Consider the following 24,416-nt stretch of genomic DNA (forward strand, 5'->3'; position numbering starts at 1 on the left):
GTTTCAAATTTTGTGGGATTTGGGTTTGAAAATGGTAGATGGAAGAGGGGAAGCGGGGTAGAGTTGGTAGATGGGATATGGGTTTCAAATTTAGCGAGGAATAATTAGATGAGATAGGTGAAATGGGAAATAGTTGGTCTTAGCAATCCGCTCAATTTCAAGGAGTCTCGCTAAGACCCTGTAGTGAAGGCGCTTAGTTGTGTTTAATCGAGGTGAGTCTCATTAAAGCTTGTCCCGGTGTGTAACTAACATGGGACTATACTATCACTTTGTCCAATTCAATTTAATGAATGCTAGTGAGGGTAAACAAACGCACCCTAAATATTACAAGGGACATGGGGATGCTCTATTAAGGGTTAAGTTTCATCTAGTCACTTTGACCTCGTCTGGTACACCGTATAATACAACAGATATGACTAATGATACAAAGTACGGTGTTTGGTATTTGGTTGTATTAAATATCCACCAAATTAAATAATTTGACCCACCTACTTTATACTGTAAACACCCGCTTGCTTTTACCCTCCAAAACCATAGTACAATTTAGTCGAGTGAAATCTCTTGCTCTCTCCTTCCTCTCCAGACGCACTGTCTGTCATATCCAGACGCTTTCTCTACTTCTTGCGCTTGCTCTCTAGTCTGAATCCTAGGTTCATCTTCTTAAACATCTTCTTCTTCTTCTTCGTTTGAATCCCAATTCATCTTCTCATTCTTCTTCTTTTTCTTCCCAGGTTCCGCCCTTCCCTATGTTCTTCCCTCATCCTTCTATTTTTGTTGCAATTTTCCTTCAATTGATTGAATCTAGTTATTGTTTTCTCTCTAATTATGCAATTGATTATGTAATTTTGTGTTTTAATAAGAATTTTTGAATTTTAGGGTTAGTTGTTGGGGTTGAATTTTAGATTTGTTGTTGGTGTTAAACTTTCATCCATGTCAGTATATTGTTAAGTACTTGGGTTTAACTTACATGATATATGCCTTGTGAGTTTTCTGGTCATTGGCATGTGAGGTTTAAGGCCATGGCTTATGACGCATGCGAGGTTCAAATCCTCAGAGTCTGTTTTCTCAGTAGTGTTTTCGTCGTTCCTAGGAGATTCGTACCCGTTACAAGTCTGGCTCTCAATTCTCCCTATTGTAATGGGTAATGCTCTAGCTGCTGTCACTGAGGTGTCATGCAATGTGCAAGGCCTTTGGGGTACTCGAAACGTAGTTTACAGAACTTCAAGGAAGTAGATGGGTTGAATTTGTATGGTTGGATCAGTATAATTTCGTTCTTCTATATGTTTCCCGCCGCTATTTTCATTGAAGGGTCTCAATGGGTTCAAGGATATCACAAAGCTCTTGCAGCTGTGGGAAAACTATCCACATTGTATATATGAGTGTTGTTATCAGGAGTGTTTTACCACCTCTATAACCAATAGTCTTATCAAGCACTTGACTAAATTAGTCCCTTGACCTTTTCAATTGGGAACACAATGAAGAGAGTGGCGGTAATCGTATGGTGTTCAGAAATCCAGTTAGACCTCTTAATGCTCTTAGATCCGCCATTGCAATTTCAGGGAGTTTCTTGTATTCGCAGGCAACAGCTAAAAAGAAAAAGGGAGGTGAAAAGAAGGATTGAATATAATTTTACTTGGTCTGCTTTAGGTGTCTTATTTTTTGGCCTAGTAAAATTTGTGATTTTTCTTTGGTTTATTATATAGCTATCAAGTTTTAGTAACGGCTCTGGTTTTGATATCAAGTTTTATTCTACCTGTTCACTTGTTAACTGCTTGTTGGGTGTGAAGTTTTTGTTCGAAATTCGAATGATTTAGTTTTGATGTTTATTTGAGCCTAGAGTGACCTAGGAAGTTGAGTGTAGAATTTTTCCTTTTGGTTAAGCTTACATATACGGAGGTCATTTTATAGTTAAGTTTTAAATGTGTGTTGTCTGGCTTTATAGTTACACGGCACCTGAGACTATAAAGGTTTGGGGGAACATGGATTACTTGTAAGATAGTAGTTTAGTGTTCTTATCTCTCTTTAGCTTCCTTACCCATGTATGCTTGTATCCTTTTTGTATCCTACTACTGTGGATGTTTAATCTCCTTTGCATTTTTTTTCTTTAATTAGCCAATGATCATGTCTTCCTGTATCCTTCCTATGTCCTTACTTACATGTATAATGTCATGCTCCAGTTACTTAATTATTTGCTACTATCTAATAATGTTATTTTATATTTTCACTAGACATGGATGAAAGAAAGATTGTGGCATGCTTCATTGTTAAGTTGTGGTACTTGAATATTGTGACTTGGTTGATGATGTGGTTCATGATGAATCATAATTCAGCTAGAAGGCAGAATCGGCAACTTGCACTTAGAAATTGCACATTTGTTAAGAGAATGGTATGGTCAGCCTAGTTAGATAGCATAATAGGATATGATGATGTTCATTGTGTGAACCAAATCAGAATGGATAGAAGAACGTTCCATTATTTATGTCAGATGCTCCGTGACCACAGTAGAGTAAAATTGGATGGTGTAGTGACAATGGAAGAACAAGTTTGCATGTTTTTGCATATACTTGCACATTATGTAAAGAATCGTACAATTGGGAGTAGGTTTTGTCAATTGGGGGAGACCATAAGTAGGTATTTCAATTCCATTTTACATGGAGTGTTAAGGCTATAAGGTAGAGTTTTGAAAGTGCCAGAACCTATTCCTAATGCCTACCCAGATCCTAAATGGAGTTGGTTTGAAGTGTTCTTCATATTTTATAAAAATTACTTCTAAAATTAATGTAATTCAATATATTGAGCTGACTAATGTTAATGATTTTTTTCTAGAATTGCTTGGGGGCATTGGATGGGACTTACATTAACGTTCATGTCCCTGAGCGAGATAAACCAAGATATCGATCAAGGAAGGGAGAGATTGCGACCAATATGTTGGGAGTTTGTAATCTGGACATGAATTTTATATTTGTGTACCCAGGTTAGGAAAGGTCGGCCTCTGATTTTAGAGTACTTCAAGATGCGATAAGTAGACCATCGAGCTTAAAATTTTCCACAAGAAAGACCGAGCAACTGGAGTAGGAGCTGCAACTCCTACTGAGATGATGAATGAGCATGAGCAAATTAATGAAGATGAAGATGAAGATGAAGCTGAGGTGGAGACTAGTTCTCCCTTTATTGTTCAATGTTATAGCAATTCAAGTACCCGAAAAATGAAGAGGTCAACTGCTAATGATAATGATCTTGCTGTGGCATTTAAAGAAATGCCTTTTGAATTAGTTGATAAGTTTGGTAAAGTTTTACAAGCTGCTTTTGGGAAATGAGTGGATCCAAAATCTGAGATTGCTTCAAAATTGTCAAAGATGGATTTGTCTATTGTGGATCAAATCAAGGCACTCAATATCCTTTTCAAAAAGCCACATAATGAGAGGACATTCTTGTCTTTGAATGGTGCAATGAAAAAATCATTCGTACTCATGTTACTTGGACAAAGTAACCACAATTGACATTGGAAAGCAACAACGATATATTTTTTTAAAAGCAGCATGCATATCTTTTGTTAAAAGCTGTAACATGTATATATTTTGGGTACTTGGACAAATTGCTTCTTACTGAAAGCAAAGCAGCATCATGCATATATTTTGGCTATTTGGACAAACTGTTTCTTACTAAAACCAACTTGCATTTGTATATTTTGTGAACTTAGATATGTTGTTGGATTAATCTATATAACTAACGACTGTAGTTGTGTTTTGTGGACCTTCTTTTATGTTATTGGAAAATATTTTGAATTTGATGTATGGAATTTACTATTTTTCCTTGTTATTTAAAAATTTGTGTGGTTTTCAATACGTATAAATATGAGAAAAGTTCAACAAACAAACAAAGATTTGTCAAATTTTTTTTTTTCTTCCCTTTTCTTATCCATTTCAATACCAAACACATATGGTTATTAGTCTGATACTACACCAAACGCCGTACTACTTTATTCAGTACTATCCGATGACTATTTATCTTATCTGACACAAATAGTCAGCCAAACTGTCAAATGAGATCTTTAAGTAGGGCAAGAGTAAGTTACTTTGATATACCAATGACTGAAATCTAATGTAGACTTCTGCGTGCGTAAATACTCTATTGCCTCACTAGTTGCTATTGTTGCATTAAAGAAAGAAAGAACGAAATGATAATTACAACATTTTTTGTATTCTCATACATACTTCTCTTTATTTCTAACCATCAAAATTTTAAAAGTATGTAAAAGGAAATAAATTATGCGTCAAAATTTTAAAAGTACGTAAATACTCTATGGGCCTAGCTTCCTTCTAATTTGGGCTAATTCTTTTTGTCCTTTTTTTTCTCTCAAAAGTTGGGCTAAATCTTAAAGGGAAAGAAATAGAAAGAGCTTCAAAACTTAACCAAAAATACATAAACTACTTTAATTAATGGTTAGAACAAAACTTAATAAACCAGCCGATGACATGTTGCAAGCGCCGCCCCCCCCCCCCCCCAAACTTCCCCAAAAAAAAAAAAACTACGGCCTTGCATGCAGTCTACACGTGCAAGACCAGCTGTGCTTAAAAAATTTAGGGACTTATTCTGTTAGACTACATACACTTGTGATTAGACCTGTATCTAAACTACTTTAATTAATGGTTAGAACAAAACTTAATATCAAACCAGTCGATGACATGTTGCAAGTGTAGGCATTGCCCTGGAGGGCTTCGTCTTGCAGTTGACGGGGAACTCTCAACTGAAGAATGAGGAGTGACGCAGTATGTTTTGTCTTTATTGAAGTTACACAAACGCCCTTAATTAACAGGTTGTTCCATGTGGGAAGTGCTAACGGTCACACGTACTCTACGTCACCCTATTCGTGTGCATATCTGATTATGTACAAAATTTATTTTTTAATCACATCTAATTACATAATTAAACAACTTCAAGTTCGTCATAATAACTAAACCACTAATTATAATAAAAAGGCCAATACTGCTTGTATGGATATGTTAGATTGGTTGGACATTATTTGAGTGTGACCACATGATATATGGACTAACATAAAAGGGGATATTCAAACGAATATGGTATGATCCTCTGAGATATTTTAAGACTTCCACATATTTCACATTGATTAATATAAAATTGCTAATCACCTTAATGAAGTTCAAATGTTCATGCTTAGGCAATCCGATGTTGTATATGTCGTATCGTTTGCTTGCGCACGAATACTGGTGCAAGTTTTTTTTCATATGATTTTAGACGCTGGTTTTATTTTGGTTCCTTAGAGTATTCGATATGATTGCTTTAAAAGAGATATATATTTCACATGCTTAAAAATTAATAATTGTGCAAAATGGGCAGCCCTGGAAAATGAATAATTGAAGCAAAAGATAGTACGGAAAGACAGATAGAGCACCTATCAAACTGTCATGTAAATGCCAGATGTAGAAAAAGTATGAGAAGAACAAGTGCACGTTGAATAATTGGGATTTTGTCTCCAAACATTGGAGTGTAAATTCAATTTCTTCACCAAATTATCAAAAGTTAAAAATCAGTGAATTCAATGATTGGTAAAACTATTGGCGGGGCCCTTTTGTTTGGCGTGAAATAAGATTTTTTATAAATTTTTGTGTCCAGAACCTGCATACTGTATCACTCAATTTCAATTCTATGATTTTTATTAATTTGTTTCATTAACCTTCCTCACCTAATTTCAAAATTTGAGTTTCTCTCTCAACGGCCTAGATCTCTCGATCTCCGAACTGCGAACACAGAGATCCACGTTCTTTCGCTGTGATGCTGAGACAAGGATTTGTGGGATGGAGGCCGTGTGTTACTTTGTTGCCCACATGTCAATTTCCGAATAAAGGTGAAATCCAAGCTATGTTTTTAACAGTTTGACTGTAATTCAAATTGGATGAGGATCCCATCCGGATTCAAATGATGAGATATTAGAGATCCTCACATTATAACCGTTCATCGTATATCGTACAATCAGTTTTTGTCAGATACTATTTATGTTTAATTTTAAATAATAAAAATTAAATGATTTCTGACTGTATAACATACGATAAACGGCTAGAATGTACGGATCCTTAAGATCTCCACCATATAGATCCGGATGGAATCCTCATCCATTCAAATTAAATAATCTAAAAGTGAAAATTAGAAATTATCTGATTAAGTGATTGTCAAATAGTACCACAAAAAAATATTGTACATTTGTTTTAATTACTCCACATCATATCTTCATTTCTTGTCAACTAGGAGAAGGTAAACTATATACCCACTTTTTAGTTGTCCCTTTTTACTTGTTAGCCTTCCATCTTGTCTTAATTTATTAAAAAGTTACCTTTTGGAATAATTCGCTCCGTTCAAGTAAACAACTCTCAGCCAGTCAGCTGTTGATTATTAAACAAAATTTGTTTAAGTTAGTTATTCGGTTTGTATAGACAACTTCTGCAGTTAATTGTCAAAAAAAAAAAAAATTTGAAACGCATTAAATGTTGAGAATTGTCCACTCGAGCGTGTAACATCTCTCCCTCGTTTTGTTGGCTTGTTGAATGGTGAAGAAGAAAGATTCAACTCAAGTTCTCAAACATCTCGAACCAATAAGGAATAGAGGGGGCATATGCTAGGAGAGCTTCCATTTGACCTCACCTCCCAACGAATATCCTTTGCAAATAATTCATCCAATCTCCACATGCAACCCAAACTCTTGTGATATTCCCTTAAATCCCAATCGAATATTTCCCACAAATTTTCTAAACAATAAACCCTCTTCCACTCCAACAACTACTTGCTTATATTACGATTTACAGTACACTCATCATGGTGACCTGCTTTCCTGCTTCTCTCTGTCTAAATCCCTCTCTCTCTCGTCCTCCCTTTTCTGCAACCAATACCCAACTATCCTTCTCCTCGCCCTTTCCTCCTCTCAGATTCCCAGCCTGCCGATCCTCACGAACAAAACCCAGTAGCCTTTGCGGTAAAGGTGTTCGATTGTGTTGCTCTGAGAGACCAAAAAGTAGAAAACTTGAGCTTAAAGCCAGCGACATGACTATTACAGAGGTCGGGCAAGAGGAAAAGGAAGAGGAAGAGGGTCCTCCTCCATATGCTGAGTCGGAGATTAACTCGAGACCTCGTCGCATTGCTCTCTTCGTCGAGCCTTCTCCCTTTGCGTGAGTCTCTCTCTCTGTCCCTACTGTTTTGCTACTTTGATTTAGCTTCACTAAATTTTCAATTTTTAGATTACCCATGTTGTCAAAATGCTTTCTTTTGCTCTCTTTAATTGTGGCTGTTTAAAAATTTTAAGGCATAATTAAGTGAAGTTTATGCATTTAGGTGCTGCCATTGGCAGTAGGTTTGCTTCTAATCTGGTTTTTTAGATTTAACTAACATTGTGTTAGGTGAATTGTCTATGACAGACGTCCTGCATCGAGAATTTCTGTTGGTTTTAAACTTTAACTATGAGGCATTTGTGGTTCCTTTGAAGGTTGTACGTCAACTAATCGTTAACTTCAGCTAAAATTTGGTTGTTTTAGTTTCGGTCGACTTCAAATTTAGTGTTAAAAAATGACTTGTGCTACTGTTTTAGCTGGTAGATTTAGTGGCTCTTTCCGTCTGCCAGCTGCTGTCCGGCTTGCTGGTTTGTCCATTCTGGCATGTCATGGGCGTCTGTTGGGATCATTGTTTGATGAGTTATTGGCTAGTTTTGTCTATTAGCTATTAAGTGTTCTTTCTATTGGGATCAGTGTACTGCATTCAAGTTAGTCTTTGTTGCAGTACAGGAGTATAACACATTAGGAACGTAATTTGAGCTTTGGTTATTTGTAATTTCTGCTTTTTTAAATATTCAGCTGATATGAACGACCAAGGGTTGCCTATTGAAAGTGTTGTTTTTTCTATTTATCCTTAGAAACGTAAATTAAAATAATGTATTGCATTCAAGTAAGTCTTTGTTGTAGTACAGGTGTATAACACATTAGAAACGTAATTTGAGCTTTGGTTATTTGTAATTTCTACTCTGTTAAATTTTCAGCTGGTTATTTGCCTATTGAAAGTGCTGTTTTTCTGTTTATCCCACAGATATGTGTCAGGTTATAAAAATCGGTTCCAGAATTTCATTCGATACTTGCGTGAAATGGGGGATGAGGTAAATTCTTTATATCTCCACGTTTTGTATTATATTGTGTATGGATATCCTTAATTGAACCTGCATTAGTGAGAATCAGATTCGTTGCTAAATTGGCATTTACATGCCTATTTAAACTTCGAGGCAGCGAAATTCTTTAAATTTCTAATGTCTTTAAACGAGGTCTGACATATTTTCTTGCTGATACATGGTACAGGTGATGGTTGTGACAACCCATGAAGGAGTTCCTGACGAATTTTATGGAGCAAAGTTGATTGGATCCCGAAGGTAAGCTATATAGTGATCTAATTTCTATTGTTTTGGTGCAAAAAGGATAAGAAACAAAAAGCATACAAAACATTACTTTTCCTAATATCTCTCCCATTGGTTTGCTCTTTTTTGTATTATTTCTCAGTTTTCCCTGCCCCTGGTATCAAAAGGTGCCCCTTTCCCTTGCACTTAGTCCTAGAATAATTTCGGAGGTTGCTCAGTTCAAGCCTGACATTATACATGCATCCTCGCCTGGAATTATGGCAAGTATTCAAATCGTTCTTATTCTTTTCTTTGTAGATGGTAGATTGACTCTGTATATATAGATAAACTAGAGTAATAACAAAGAATTGAAAAGATAGCTGACGCGGAACACTATTTTTCAGGTTTTCGGCGCCCTCATTATCGCTAAGTTGTTATGTGTCCCTATAGTGATGTCGTATCACACTCATGTGCCAGTGTGAGTTTAATTCTTTATATTATTGAAGTTTGTCAGATATCATTTTATATTTTGAAAATTCAAATTCATTTAATTACTTACGAAGAAAGTAATGTATGTTTATGAGTGCTTTGGACTGAGCCTTGGTCTCTTTTGTTATGCAGATATATCCCGAGATACACCTTCAGTTGGTTGGTGAAACCCATGTGGTTGGTCATAAGTATGTAACCCTAACTGTATACTGGCCTCATATAGTGATATGGATACCAGAGCATATAATTACCATTGTTGTTTTCGTTATCAGAGTTTCTGCACAGAGCTGCTGATCTCACACTAGTGCCATCAGCTGCAATCAGTAAGGATCTCCTAGAAGCCGGGGTGGCCGCAGGTGATTATAGTGAAAGTGTTTGATGTCTCAATCCCAGATTTACTTTTCGGAAAATTTGGACTGATTAGAAAGGAAAAAAAATGTGTCCATTCAGCACAATTGTAAACTAATCTTTTAATTGCTTATTTGCAGCTAATACAATCCGTCTTTGGAATAAGGGTGTTGATTCGGAAAGCTTCCATCCCCGCTTCCGTTCTCATGAAATGCGTATAAGACTGAGGTAGTGCCTCTATTAATCAATTTGTCTCTCTCACTTTCCCATTGGGTTGGAAACTTTTTTTAATTCGTGTATGTTGTTGTGAACAGCAATGGTGAACCTGAGAAACCTTTAATTGTTCATGTTGGAAGACTTGGAGTGGAGAAGAGTTTGGATTTTCTGAAAAGGTAGCGTGCTTCTCTCTTACAAATAACATATTTAGAATTTAAACGTGGATGTTGTTATATCTTGTGGTAGATCTCCTCTCTAATTTGTACCTTGATTTTATAAAAATATTTACAATTTGCAGCCTTTAACTTATGAACCATTTGGATTTAACAGTGTCATGGATCGGCTTCCTGGAGCACGAATTGCTTTCATTGGAGATGGACCATACAGGTATTACTCTGGTACATAATGAACTTTTAGAATTCTAGGGAGTAATCTGCGTCTACAGAAAAGCTTGTGAAAAATTGATGCAGCGGCTTGTTATTGGAAATGCCGGAAAAAACATGTTCCCTTCTCAACATAAGAAGCACTTGTACTCATTCAATTGTATGGCTTTTATTTTTGCAGGGAGGATCTGGAAAAACTGTTTGATGGCATGCCTGCAGTATTTACAGGAATGTTAGGAGGTGAAGAGCTCTCGCAGGCATATGCCAGTGGCGACGTTTTTGTGATGCCTTCAGAATCAGAGACACTTGGGCTTGTTGTATTGGAGGCTATGTCTTCAGGTATCCCTGTGGTGGGAGCTCGAGCTGGTGGAATCCCAGATATAATTCCCACAGATCAGGAGGGGAAAACTGGCTTTCTCTACGATTATAATGACCTTGATGACTGCTTAAGTAAGTTGCAGCCCCTGCTGGAGAACAAGGACTTAAGGGAAACAATTGGCAAGGCAGCACGTGAGGAAATGGAGAAATACGATTGGAAAGCAGCCACGCGAGTAATTCGAAACGAGCAATACAATGCTGCCATTTGGTTCTGGAGGAAGAAGAGAGCGCAATTTCTTAGACCTCTGCAGTGGTTCATGAAGCGCATTTTTCCTCCAACCACACCAGCAATCAAGTACAGGTGATTTCGGGTCCTACTGCGTTCAGCACAGGTAACTAGTTATTTGTAAACTTGCTTTGCGGTTCAAAAGAAGTTATTGTTGGATTATACTTGGATAATTGTAGATTATTTGTTTGTAAATATTGAACGGTAGACAATGTCAGTTACGTCGTTCTCTTGCTCATTTTTATGTTCACGAAACTGCATTTGTACCCATCATTGCCACATCTTACCATGAAATTTGTAATGAGAGATCTGTGTGCATGTTTTGTGCATCTAATGTTGTGCAAGTTCCTCGTGTGTTCTTTTAACGCGGTAACTTTTAGTCAGATGTCAGCTGAGAGTAAGTTCAAGTGTAGGGTCACTGATTCCATGCATTTCACATGCACATCATCTCCTTCCCTCATAGATCAGGTACCTGAGGACCAGTTGCAGTGAGTATAGGGAAGGAATAGCTCTGGTGTTCATTAACTAGTTCACATGCATTCGAATGAGTAGGTCTAACTGAAAGTGGTAACACATTTTCATGTACATGGTGGTCTATAGGCAGCAGGCCATGGACCACATCGAAAATCATCCCGGTGCATCCCCTGGATCAGAGAGAGACTTCCCTGTCCCGGTTTCCCTATTTCCAGTCTCCATCCTCAATAGGATGGGGACAAGAAAACCAGGGCCAGAAAGTATTTTTCTCCATGCCAAGCTTGTCACATATAACATATGGGATTGGATTTAGACGTCTGTTACGGTCTTGTTGAATAATGTAAAAGTTGCACACTGAAGACTTGACGCGATAGAGTAAACTACATGCCTATCATGATAAAACCTCACATCTACTTTGTTGTGCATTGTATCAGAACATGTACTTTTTTAGACAAACCGAACCGCAATCAGCTCAATTTTTTGGTTAGAGTCAAACCATTAATCTTATCTAATTCTAAGCCATTTCCCCTCACCCCGTCCTCACAACTCGAGCTAATTAGGTTAATTTAGGTTATGTGTACAATGTAAAACTAAGAGTTGGGTTTGGACAGGAAGTTTGATACATCTCACAACAAATTTCGTGGTTAATTTGCGAAACACCAAATCAATACTTGTCAAAAGTGTAAAAAGAGAGGAGAATCTATGTAACGTGCGCTTTGGATGGTTGGGACCAACTTGCGGAACACATGCACAGACACCTGCTGCACTGCATCTCAGTAGTGGTGGTGCCTGCTGCCTGCTGCCCGATGAAAAGAAGTTTTGGCAGTTGGGATAAATGGTCGAGGTCTATATCTTTCTCAGACGCGGTTCGGTTTGGGGACCATTGGGGATACTATTGTCTCCTTCACTGACGAAAATAACTTGCATGGAACGGATTCATCATCACATGACGTTCGAATTCAATAATACATTATTATGTGTAAAGCTTATCTCCAGATATCATTGCATTCTTGAATCTGAATTTCACGTGGTAGTAAACTTATTCTTGTGTCATCGAATGCAAAGGCATTGTTCTATCTACTATCCATGGGACAACTTCATTCGGGAAAAACCAGAATTTTTTGGAAAGCGATATGAATTTGTTTATCAGATGAAAAGTTCTTAATGGGTGCTTGCTCAAAATTGTGTTTATAAAAAGAGAATCAATGATCTTTTACAAAGAAAATGTTGAGATACATAATTATAAAAGGAGAATCAATGATTTTGATTAGACAATTCAACAAGAATTTTTTTTTTTTTTTTTAATAGAAATGTGGACAGAGAGAGAAGTGGAAAATAAAATTGCAGAAAAGATTTTGATTAGACAATTCAACTGGAAAAAAAATTTACAGAAATTTGGGGAGAGAGAGAGAGAGAGGTGGAAAATAAAATTACTTCTGTAATTTTGATTAGACAATAAAAATTGCATATATTATCAATATAAAAATTTACAACTGAAGAAAAAAGTAAGAATTTTGAGAGAGAGAGAGAGAGAGAGAGAGAGAGGTGGTAGGCAATTCAAGAAACGTGGACAAAGCATCACTTGATAAAATCGTATCCATGGTAGTTTCATAAATCGCGAAAATTACTTTTGAATTTGGAAGTTTGCTTGGCAATTGGGATGCGGCTCTATAATTTCCCCTCCATGTCTGAAGGTTGCAAAACATCAAAAAGTAAGGGTGTTTGTGTCTATTCAAGTGAACATTTTGTTATATTTGATAGCTTTTATAAAAATTGATATTTTTGAAATTAAGAGTCAAATTTTGGCTATTAATTATAAATACTTTTGAATTTCTCTGTTTTGACTTGTATTTACATAGAAAGGAAAACGAGTAAATTGTAAGACCATCATTTGAAAATTTTTATGTTCATTTTATCTCAATCCAAAGCCAATTAGCTCTAGGTTGGGATTTTTTAATTTTTTTTTTCTTCCAAAGAGTAGATATCATTAAATTCGAATTGAAATGTTTACATTAGATGCTAGAACATTAAACAACCATTCTGGGTCAAAACAATCCCATACATGCACACCCCACACACTCATGAAAAAAGCTGCCACCTGACGTGCGACCCCATTACAGACACGAGAAGTGAAAAGAAATTCAACTGACCGTAATTGTTGCTTTAACTGTAGAATATCCCACACAATACTATCAATGATGGCCTCATTTTGTAATGCACCATTCAATATATCCACCAAGTTTTTTGAATCAAATTCCACTTGGACCATGTCAAACCCCCTCTCCACAAATGCCAACAACGTTTCCCTCATTGCCTCAGCCTCAGCCATTAAACTCAACTAGCACAGTACACTACCCACCCCTCCAGTAGTCCCAGCAAAATCTCTTGCTACCCATCCAAAACCCCTCGTTCCAGTTCGAGAACACCAGGCACCATCACAATTGACTTTGATCGTCCCAAATGGTGGTTTAGACCAGCTACCCTCATCGCCTCTAACTTGCAGATCCTGTCGACATGCCTTTTGTCCTCCCTCCCCCGCATCCAATTCAATATCACTCCAATGTTGTCTCAAAAGTTCCACCGCCTCCCTTAGGTCCACTGCAATCTTATAAAAAAACCATCCTATTTTGACACTTCCAAATTCGCCAAAGGTTGGATTGGTTCTTTTCTGTATTGAATTGTTAAAACTTCAATAAATACAGTCGAAATGGATATTTGATTAACAGAACTCAAATAAAAAAATGGGTCACCTATTAGGATTTTGCTTTCGCAAATACTCAGTTTTGCTTTTTTTTTTTTTTTTTTTTTTTTTTGTCAAATAATTGTTATATATATATATATATATATATATATATATATATATATATTTCAGATTGTGATTTGGATACAAGGAGATGGGACTCCTACTAAAAATTCACAAAAAATAGAGGCTTTTAATGGATTATTATCATATTAAGAAATTCCGCAATTTTTCGTCACATGCATAATTCTTTAAGCAGATGAAATATAATATAATAATTCCCCTACTATAGTACAGACATCCACTCCCACACACTACACTAGAAGCCAAAACGTCGCTGTTTTGACGTCTCATCGCAACCGTCCAAATCAATCTCACCACAGCGATTGACTAAGTTTTGACCAATTCCTAAATCCCACGAGCCAGCCACCATAACGGATTAACCGTAATTTGAAACATTAACGGCGGGTCCCACCCACAGCGCGGGTTTGACCGCCTACAACCCGGCTCAGTCTACAACCGATACGTATTGCATGAACTCCTCATCGGACAGCAGCCCAGCCATCGTCTCGGGAGCCAGAACCACCTCCAAATCAACGCTGCCGCTGCCTTCCCTCCCTGGAAAAGCCGATATCTTGCCATCGAATTTGTTGGCCGCGCCGCTCCTCACGGCGAGGGGTTTGCCCCACCCGAAATCGTTGTTGTACATCGGGAATCGCGGCGAGCTGCCCATCGTAATCATCGCGCCGTCGAAGTTCCCCAGCGGGAACAGCCTCGGCGCGCTCTCCCAATCCTCTACGCCGCGGCGCACGGTGGCGTCGTCGTGCGCAACCACGTTGTTGTGGAGGAGATTGGCACCCCAGCGCAGATCCCGGGACAGCAGCTCGCCGACGGTGGCGACGGTCGGGATGCTCTGTATCGCGTTACCAAAGTAGTGCGAGTCCATCTTCGGCTGGAGGCGGTGGCGGCAGTTCACAGCCATTCGGAACGTCGTCGTTTTGGAATCAGGTAGGTTCCTGGTACGCGTCACGGAACGCCAGAGCTGCGCGCTCAAAGATTGAAACGACGAAATCTCCGCCGTTTTCGCGCCGTTATATAGGTGGACGGTATTCCAGCTGTCATTTAACTGCTTCCCGAGAATCTCGGCCGTTTCAGAAAGGCCGTTATCGTTAGAGTTACCGTTACCATTACTGTTACAATTATGCGTTGTTTTGAACAGATGAGTGTTATTTGCTCTGTTTTTCAGTTTGAGAATTGATTCTCTGGTGAAATGGAAGATTCTCTCACGCAGCGGATCGTTGCCGGAGAAGGTGACCTTAGGGCCGCCTTCTGGGAAATGGAGCACCGCCGGCGAGTTGAAGACGGTGTCGCGGGAAAAATCAGGAGATTTTGAGATTTTCCTGGCGCCTCGGTTAATCTCGGCGAAGGTGTTGAAGAAGTGCCAGAAGGATGTGCCGTCGACGACAGAGTGGTTGACCGTACATCCGATGAACACGGCGTCGGTGAGCTCGGTGACTTGTACGGCGGCTAGAGGTCTGAAGTGGCCGGAGTAGCTCAAAGTCCTTTCATACGCGAAGAACTCCCTGAAGCAATGTGAAACGTCGGCGTTGGGCTGCAGGACAGCGTCCAGAGAGAGGTTCTTGGCTTTGGCGTGCACGAAACGGACGCCGGCGTCATTACAGACAATGTGGACGTGACCGTCAGCGTCCGTCTCGAATCGACCGGCCAGGGCAGGGAAGTGGGAGAGGGCGAGGGAGAGGGAGTGTTTGAGGGAGGGGAGGAGGTCGGCGACGGAGAAGGGCGGGGAGTCGAGGAGGACGCCCTTCTGGATGTAGTGGCACGAGAGCATGGGAAGATCAGAGACGGAGAGCTTGAGAGATTTGACGGCGGATTTCTGGTCGGGGTAAATTGTGCATTGCGAAATTACGGAAACGGAGGAATCGGAGCAAGGCATGGTGAAATGGTACGTTTCGAGGAGGTGTAGATTGAGAAATCCAGGGGGTATGAAATTGTGAGTTGTGGTGGGAGTTGGGAGCGGGGTATATATAGTGGTGGGGAGGGGGTCGGGTTGGAATCGGATGCATGAACTTGCGTCCTACTTTCTTGTTGGAGAAATTTAATAGCAAAAGGACGGGGGCCAGGAAATATGACGACGTGTTAAGAAATACCGCCACATATATCACTTTACAAGTGAAGAAACATTTAAAAAAAAAATATTTCACTAGTAATGTAATAACATATATCGTACGAAAAGGTCAAATATATAGTGAAGGTAAAAATTAAAAAGTAAGACAGGTAAGTACCTAATAAAAATAAATAAATAAATAAACCATATAAACCTATTTGCCAAACGAAAAGGTCAAAAAAATGAAACAAACTTTTTTGGAATAAGAATAACCAAAAGGTCAAAAATAATTTATTTTTATGAGTTAAGCCAATTGACCATTACATTATAGCTACCATTTATTCAAGTTCGAATTGCACTTATTGTAGATTATATCATTATAGTAATTTAAAAGAATGTTTGTCAATTTTCTCCTGAACATGTAAGACTTGTTAATTTGTTTTTCCTAAACTTTAATTTTACCTGATTATATCCTGAATTTTATAATTTATTAATTTTCTCCTAAACATAGATTTTGAAAATTTTCATCCAATTTTCTAATCATTTTTGTCACATGGCAAATGTTTGAAGTAAAGCAATTTTATCCTTAATGTGGACAACATATTGATTTTTTCTTCTTCTCATTCTCTTCTAGTAGTTGAACATTCTCTTCTACTAGTTGACTCTGGACATTTTCTATTTGAATTAGTCATGAGAGTCCAATTAGCAGCTGCAAAGTATTGGCTTTGCACTCAATTTACCGAAACAAAATTATCTTTTGTCCTTGTACAATTGTCATGTGTTGTTTGCGTGTAAGATGGATGGAAAATTTCAAAATCTAACAAGTGGAGGTTGGGGAGGTGGGGGGGGGGGGGGGTGGGGGAGGGAAAGAGGATTGGTTATATACAAAAGTTCAAGGGAATAATCGGCTAAAATTAGAATTTAAAAAAAAAATTGCAACTATATACAAGTTCGAAAAGCAAATCGACAAATAAGTCAACTTAAATATCATCATGTATAAGTAATTTACTTATATTTTAGCATGCTTATATAAAATCCCCAATTATTTAGTCATGCTTGTATCAGATCACCAATTTTAGTGATGCTTATATCGGATCACCTATTATTTAATCATGACTCATAAGCTGCATGGATTTTCAATTGATATTTCGTCACAGTATGGGTAATGTAGAGAGAGACATGTGCCAAGATCCTTGGGAATTACGGATAGAGGTGTGCTATCCACACACTCATTTTTACTTCTCGCATACCTCTTGTTAATTTCTGTTCGTTGATCTTCTTTATTTCATCCGATCTGACGGTTGAAAATTAAAAGAATGTGAAAAGTAAGAAGAGATGTGTGGATATCACATCCCTTACGAATATTCACGCGTAGATAAAAAAAAATGAATATAATGGTGTGTGCATTTTTATGCAGATCTTCTGCCTCTTTGAATTCCGAGCAAGAAAAGTTAATGTTTTGTTTAGTTCTAAGAGTCGTGCTTGGGTCCGTCCTGCCTTTAATCCTTCGTATTTGTGGATAAGGTTGGGCAAGAGTTTGATATTTTTTTTTGGTTTGGTTTAGGATCTAATTGGTAAGTTCAAATCGACTATGTTGGTAATGATTTGGACACACTGTTGCCAATGTGATCGTTTTAGGTTCGTTTGGCATATAAGATTCTTGATTTGGGTTTGTTTTGGTTTCCATTTGTATTTTTCCTTGCGTAAAGAGTTTCGAGACCACATTTTAAAACCATCTTACACTAATTCTTACCGTTGGACTAACTATGCTAACTTTTGAGTAATGCTAAGGAGATCATATTTTTAAACTACATTGGTGTATCATGTCATGTGGAAAGCGTTAGATACACCCCAACATTTAATAAGATAAATTCGTTAATTGATGTGGTATAACGTCACTTACCACATCGGATAGTACACCAATGTGGTTTAAATATGTGATATTCTTGACATTTTCTTTGACTTTTTGTTGCTTTGGGGTTCATTCCACAATCATTTTCTCATTACTTTCTTATTGTTTTAAAAAATTAGTAGATTAAAACTTTTGATTCTTAACCAAGGCCTTCGATTCAGGTTAGAACATGGATATAAAATACAAAATAAAGAATCAATAATTGTCATTCCAAATCGAAATGTAGGTTTTGGATTTATTTCCGGCACGATTGCCCACAACTATGTATAAACCCACGTTGCATGTCGCCCATGTCGCTAGCAAACATCCTTTTAGTAGTTAATAGTCGCAAATCTAAAATCTCTTCAGAAACTTGTGGAGAGGATGAAACGAGGAGATATATATCCTTCCATCTTGATTCTAAAAGCATAACAGACACACTGATAAGAACTATATTTCTGCTAGGTATATAGTTTAAACACACCAGATTGATGTTCATGATTATGTACCTCGAATTGTTGGACAAGTAGGAAATTGAGAGTATTAATTTCCAATGATAAATGTAATAGCCGGGCGAGTTATGTTGGCATTTGTGGCTCTCTTTATTCGGCCGCCACTCTTGTTACACATAAATCCACGCTGTATAATAAAAAATAATCTGAAAGATTCTAGAATTGACATGTGGACTTTCATCTACTACTAACAAGAATGTCTTTATTAAATTGGTGAGACTCACATTTATTCCACACACAGTTCAACCTTCTTGAAGACTTGAGCTGCTGACTACAACTTCCCCAAACTCTGCTTTCCTAATTGAAGACCAACTCCATAAAGCAAGGAATCACAATCATATCCAATAAAAAATACTACGACATAATCCATGATATTATTTAATTAATAATATCATCGGGATAATTCTTTCCTCCATTCTAGGGGATGCATGACACACATTGGCCAACTAGATGACGACAAATGGCATGAAAAACCTACACATATGGCCAACCCTATGCTCCTATAAATACCTCATTCTACACCAAATTCTAGTAAGCCACATGTGTGTCTATTGCGATTAAAAAAACAATAAGCTTTCGTGTTTGATCAAAGGTGTTCTTATGGGTACGTGGTTTTGGTCTTTGATCAAAGATGATTAATTATTTTGTAGGTACAAATTCGTTAAGACTGAAGACGGTGGATTTTTTTTGCCACCGTAATTCTGATCTGGCATACATAATTACCATCTCACCACAGCTAGGATTTAGATAATTTGGTTTATATTCACTTACCCAAACTTTTCAGTACATCAAAGCACTAATATTACATTTCGCACGTGCTAAACCATTTTTGCTGCTTCTGGGAAACCCAGTTTTGTCATATAATTACAATTAGGTGTGTTCATGAGTAGGCGCTCTTTCTTTTCTAAGCACTACCGAGTGCCGCCCATTTCGTTTGACCTAATTGAATGTAATCTCTCGTGTTATAAACGTGGATAAATATATTAGTGTATAATTACTCAATTTGCGTTCAATAATTTGTCACTCAACAATCTTTGTTTTGTTTTGTTCTGTTTTGGAAATTTAACTACTTTCTATACCCTGAAAACAAGAAGACAAATGAAAAGCGCAAGTACCACCACTGCCACCAAAACCATTGCTTTATGCATCATATAAACATGTGTAAAACTTAATAAAAATTTTGAATCATTGATTTACTCCATTGAAATTTAAAAGGAAAGTATTCTCTACCTAGGAATAGAAAATGCGAGTTCAAACTTTTTCATCAAGTTTTTGCCTTAGTGGCGTCTTTCCTTCTGATATTCAAAGAGATTAAGCACTATGTTGTACTAAGGATGATTGAGAGCTACAGTTGAATTTCCCCGATGTGTTTTTTCCCGGTCTCTACTCCGGCATCTTGCTGTGAGTCTTCAAATTTGTATCATTCATGGATTTCGTGCCCGATGCTTTCTTTACCATTGAGAAATTGGTAATCTCTCCGCAATGTCCAACAAGGACGAAATTCTCGACTTGGTAATTTCTCCGCAATGTCCAACGAGGACGAAATTCTCAACTGCCTCAACATCACTTTTGAGGATAGCCTTGACCTCGAAGCGCGCTTTGACAACACAATACACTTGGTGGGGCGGCTGTTTGCTGACAACGAACCTTCACAATATGTGGTCAAAGAAATCCTCAGATCTGCTTGGAACAAAATGGGTGTTGTTCGTGTTCTTCGAGCAAAAGCAAACATCTACGCTATCACTGTAGGGAAGGAAAATGTGGCTAGAAAGCTACTGGAAGGTAACCCCCGGTTCATAAAAGACTACTCTTTTTCGGTGAAGCTCTGGCCATCCTACCATTCACTTGGTGACATTGAAGCCGACCGGGTTATCTACTGGATTCAAGCCCATGGAATCCCCAGAAACTACTGCACGGTGAAAAATACTAGGAACCTGGGATTTAAGATCATCTCCAACCGAGGGCTGGTCAGAGGGCTTGTTTTAGCCCTCTGGCCCTCCAAAATTATCCAAGATATTAATATTTTAATGAACAATACACGGGCATATTTGCCTTCATCTCCAACCAAGAGCCAGAGGGCTCGTTTTAGCCCTGCAACAAAAAATCGTCTCTAATCGAGGACCAAAGGGCCAAACAGAATTTATTATTTAAATTTAAAAACTACAACAATTTATATTTAAAAATTACAACTAAAATTTAAAAATGACAAATTAAATTTAAAAACTACAAATTAAATTCAAAAACAACATTAACTTAAATTTAAAAACTAAAACAACTTAAATTTAATATCCATAATCAACATCATCTTCATCATCCGCCATCGTAGGAGTATAGTCAGAGGTAAACAACTATCGTCTGCTCATAATTTCTTTTTTTTTTTCCTATCAAAATAGGCCTTACTCATTGGAGTGTAATTCGAAGTGTTCCTTTCCATATTCTTATTATCCATCTCTTCTTGTATTTGTTTTACCCGTTCTTCATGCCTATGCTTCATTTCTTCGGCCTCAAGGGCATTTTGCTCCGCCAATAATCGCAATGAGGCCGCCACTTCATGTTGAGCGGCGTAATTATCATTTGCCTTGCCCTTTTCCTTTAGCCTTTGTGCCTTGTTTCGTCCCATAGCCCTAGGTATGGAACCTTCACCCGAAGACGGATTTTCTACCCTTTTTTGTTGAATGGTTAGAGATCCATCTTCATCCATATCTACAATTGAGGATGCAATTTTGAACACCGGCGTAGGAGCTTTCTTTGGTGGATCTTCAAATAACACCTACCCTTTACAAATTTCCCAACAACTGTGAAACTGAAAGAGTTTCGAGCTGCTCTCCATATACAATTCCTCCGCTTGGCGTACCTAGAAAAAAATTAAAGGAAATTAATTTATGAAATTAAATGTAATATAATTAAATATTTAAAATAAATTGTGAAAACACTTACTTCGTCGTAGTAATTAGCGCGGCTTTCATGTCTACTTGCGGCTGTTAACAACGCTTGATTCCATTTGTTCAAACTTGGCTGAAGATGTTTCTTCCATCTTGAAGAACAACTCTCGTGGTTTCGAATATTCACTGGAGTGGTGCCTTCATAGAACTCTAAGTATTTTTTGGATACACGAGTCCAAACACCGTCATTTGTTTGACAATTCCCCCTCACACTATCTTCCGACACCCATCTATAAGCCTTGTAAAGAGCTTCATCTTCTTTTCGGGTCCAAGCCCTACCTTTCATTGCAGAAGAGGCCATTTCAAAATTATTAAAAAAATTGAAGGATAGATTTTTGAAAGAGGAAGGAAACTATGAGAATTGAAATGGTAGGAATGGTGAAAATTTTGTGAGGAATGGTTTAGGTATTTATAAGAAAAAAAATAGAATTAAAAAAAAAAAAAAAAAAAAAAAAGTGGCCCAAAAAACCCTAAAAATAAAAAAATAAAAAAATTTTGAATCCAATAGTAACTGGCGCCAGCTAGCCGTTGGATTCAAAATTATTTTTAAAAAATCCTATCGGTTATAACCGACAGGATTTCAACTTTTTCTGGCCAGCCCTCCAGCCCTCTAGCCCTCTCCGATTTCGTGGGGCCTTCTGAGATTCCACAACCCTCTAGCCTAGCCCTCAGTTGGAGACGGTTTTCAGGCTATTTTCGACCCTTTGGCCCTCTGGACCCTTCTGTTGGAGATGGCCTAAGATTGGTGCCATCCTCGAGGTTGAAGACCCATCTGAATCGGGGTTTCGCAGTTATCTGCGCATAAGAGTTGATTTCGAAGACCGAAAACCTCTAACCACCAGTTTCTTGGCTTTTTGTCCCCGACTAGGGTCCTATCAAATTCAGCTTCGATACGAGGGTCTAAAAAACTTTTGCTACCGCTTGGGTCACTTCACGGTTTCCTGCGTTTGGCTGCTCTACCTCCTACTGGAGAAAGTAGATACCATGCTTCCCTCTGTGCGGAGCCTCCATCAAAAGCCAGTGCTCTTCTATTCCCGACTCTACCTTCTCGACTGTTTTCTAGTGCCAACGAACACCATTGGCGCCAAAAGTGAAGCTGCAATGAATGAGGTTTTTACGGATTATCGGACGTTGAACATGATATTCCGACAAATAACTTTTTGAAAATTCAGAAGGACAAAGAATTGTCAGAAGGGACATTCGGTCGTGTCCCCTGCCCAGCGTCCCACCCTGACTCTTCTAATTTCTCTGATAATCCAGTCCCCCACATCACTTCTGCGGGGAGCTGTCTTGATCTCGTGCCTCCACGTCACAACCTACTACCGGATTATGTGGATATGTGGCATCCAGATAATCTTGGTACATAATTCACTTATGGTACCCTTACCATTGCCGTTAATGGATTATCTGTGGAAAAGAATTGGTGTGACCTCCACTGGCTACCTCATTGAGCTTTGGAAACTGTTAATGGGCTTCTCATGGCCTCAGATGCTACTTGGGCTGGCCCATCCAATTTTTCAATCAAGGACTGCTTCCCACCTAAAATAAATACTATAGGTGAACTAACAAAGCCTATTGCAGGCCTCACAAATGGTCCATCAAGTTAACAGTAGGAATGATCATTTGGGAGCTGAGTTTACTCTTTCTATTAAAAAAGCTTGTGTCACTCTTAACTTAAATAGTGGTTGCCCACTTGATCTCTCCAACTTAAGGACTCGAGGCTCTAAACCGAGAGGAGGTGGTCGTGGAGCCAAGAGTCTTAATTGATCTGGCTATACTTCGTGTATTGATAAGGGCAACCTATCTGAGCTCTGTGACGTAGTTATTAGCCCATCAAAGGAATTGGAGGAGGCAGAAGAATGTGGTATGATTGGCAGAAGAATGTGGTATGATTGGCAAAAAATGTGGTTACTCTAATACTAAAACACTGGTTGCTGATGCGCTCCAGCCCCGCCGACGGCCATGAAAACCTTATTTTGGAACTGGCGAAGGCTTGGGAACCCTTGAAAAGTTCAATCATTGTTGGAATTAATCCACCAGCAAGCGCCCAAAATGGTGTTCTTGTGCGAAACAAAATTTGATCTTTCTGCCTAGTTTCCAAAAATAAAATTGGGTTTTGAGAATATGTTTGGGGTGAACTCTCTAGTTAAATGAGGTAAATTTGTGAATCTTATCATCTTCTGACCACCATATCAATTTCGAAATTGGCGATATTGGCGAACCCTTCCATTGGTGATTTACTGGTTTTTAGTGTCACCCTGCCACTGTCGATCGTAAATAACCCTAGAATCTTCTTGGATTTCTTGCAACTGCAAGTTCTATCTTTTGGGTGATTGGAAGGGATTTCAACGAATTACTCAACATCAACGAGAAAGAAGGCGGTCCCTAACATCCTATTAACCAGGTCCTCCAATTCAAAGAAGTTGTTTGCGACTACAACCTTCATGATTTGGGATTTCAGGGCCCAATTCATACGTGGGTCAGCACCATAAATGGCGGCATTAAAGACCGCCTCCACAAAGTCTTAGCTACGACACCTTGGAATGAGTTGTTTATTAATGTCGTTATTCTTCACTTTAACCCCTGCACTTCAGACCACGTTCCCATCCTCCTCTCGGTGGACAAAACTTTTTCACTTTGGTGAAAGCCTAAAAAAATCCTTCTGGTTTGAAGAATTTTGGGCTAAACATGAAAACTGCGAATGAGTAATTTGTGAAGCCTGGAGCTCTTCGGTGACTGGGGTTCCTATGTTTCAGGTGGTTCAAAAAATCAAAGTAACCAAGGTGGTTCTTCTCAAGTGGCACCAATCGGTTTTCTTAGGTCGGAAAGAGGAAATAGCTAAGGTTCGTGCTAAACTTGGTTTCATCTTAGCACAACCTTTAACCAACGTTGCTATTGCTGAATGATCCAACCTTCTACTCCAATTGGACAATCTTCTCGGCCAGGAAGAATCTTATTGGCACCAACGCTCCCATGTTCTCTGGCTTCGTAAGGGTGACAAGAATACCTACTTCTTCCACTAATGTGCCAACACTCGCTATTCAAAAACCAGTATTAAGGGATTGACTTCCCCTAATGAGAATTAGGTTGACTCTGATTGAGGCATAAAAAATTCATTCCTCACCTACTTCCATAAAGTCTTTCCATCTTCAACATTCTTAAACTCAAACAATAGGGATGTGATTCTTCATTCTATGAAGCCTAGAGTTTTAAGTGATATGAATCGCCTATTGAATTCATATTACTCTGTTAAGGAAATTAAAGTTGCCATTTTTCAGATGAAGCCTTCTACTGCTCCTAAGCCTGATG

General features: G+C 38.3%; 2 protein-coding genes and 1 pseudogene across 2 annotated transcripts; 2 read left to right on the forward strand and 1 right to left on the reverse strand.

Annotated features, from left to right (window-relative positions):
- The first annotated feature begins 896 nt into the window (after positions 1-896).
- Positions 897-3,716, forward strand: LOC148692257 (xylulose 5-phosphate/phosphate translocator, chloroplastic pseudogene; annotated as a pseudogene).
- Positions 3,717-6,473: 2,757 nt separating this feature from the next.
- LOC137745088 (sulfoquinovosyl transferase SQD2) lies at positions 6,474-10,752 on the forward strand. The gene is made up of 11 exons (XM_068484961.2): positions 6,474-7,178; positions 8,086-8,152; positions 8,349-8,419; positions 8,547-8,664; positions 8,788-8,861; positions 9,005-9,060; positions 9,145-9,228; positions 9,361-9,448; positions 9,535-9,612; positions 9,767-9,823; positions 10,001-10,752. The coding sequence occupies exons 1-11, from the start codon at positions 6,829-6,831 to the stop codon at positions 10,500-10,502; spliced, it is 1,545 nt and encodes a 514-aa protein (XP_068341062.2). The 5' UTR covers positions 6,474-6,828; the 3' UTR covers positions 10,503-10,752.
- Positions 10,753-13,825: 3,073 nt separating this feature from the next.
- Positions 13,826-15,660, reverse strand: LOC137745011 (uncharacterized). Its single transcript, XM_068484858.2, has one exon. It carries the CDS (start codon positions 15,589-15,591, stop codon positions 14,146-14,148), a length of 1,446 nt encoding a protein of 481 aa, XP_068340959.2. The 5' UTR covers positions 15,592-15,660; the 3' UTR covers positions 13,826-14,145.
- Between the last annotated feature and the right edge of the window lie 8,756 nt (positions 15,661-24,416).

Source organism: Pyrus communis, chromosome 12, assembly GCF_041283825.1.
Source record: "Pyrus communis isolate YQ-2024b chromosome 12, ASM4128382v1, whole genome shotgun sequence".
NCBI classification, from domain to species: Eukaryota; Viridiplantae; Streptophyta; class Magnoliopsida; order Rosales; family Rosaceae; genus Pyrus; species Pyrus communis.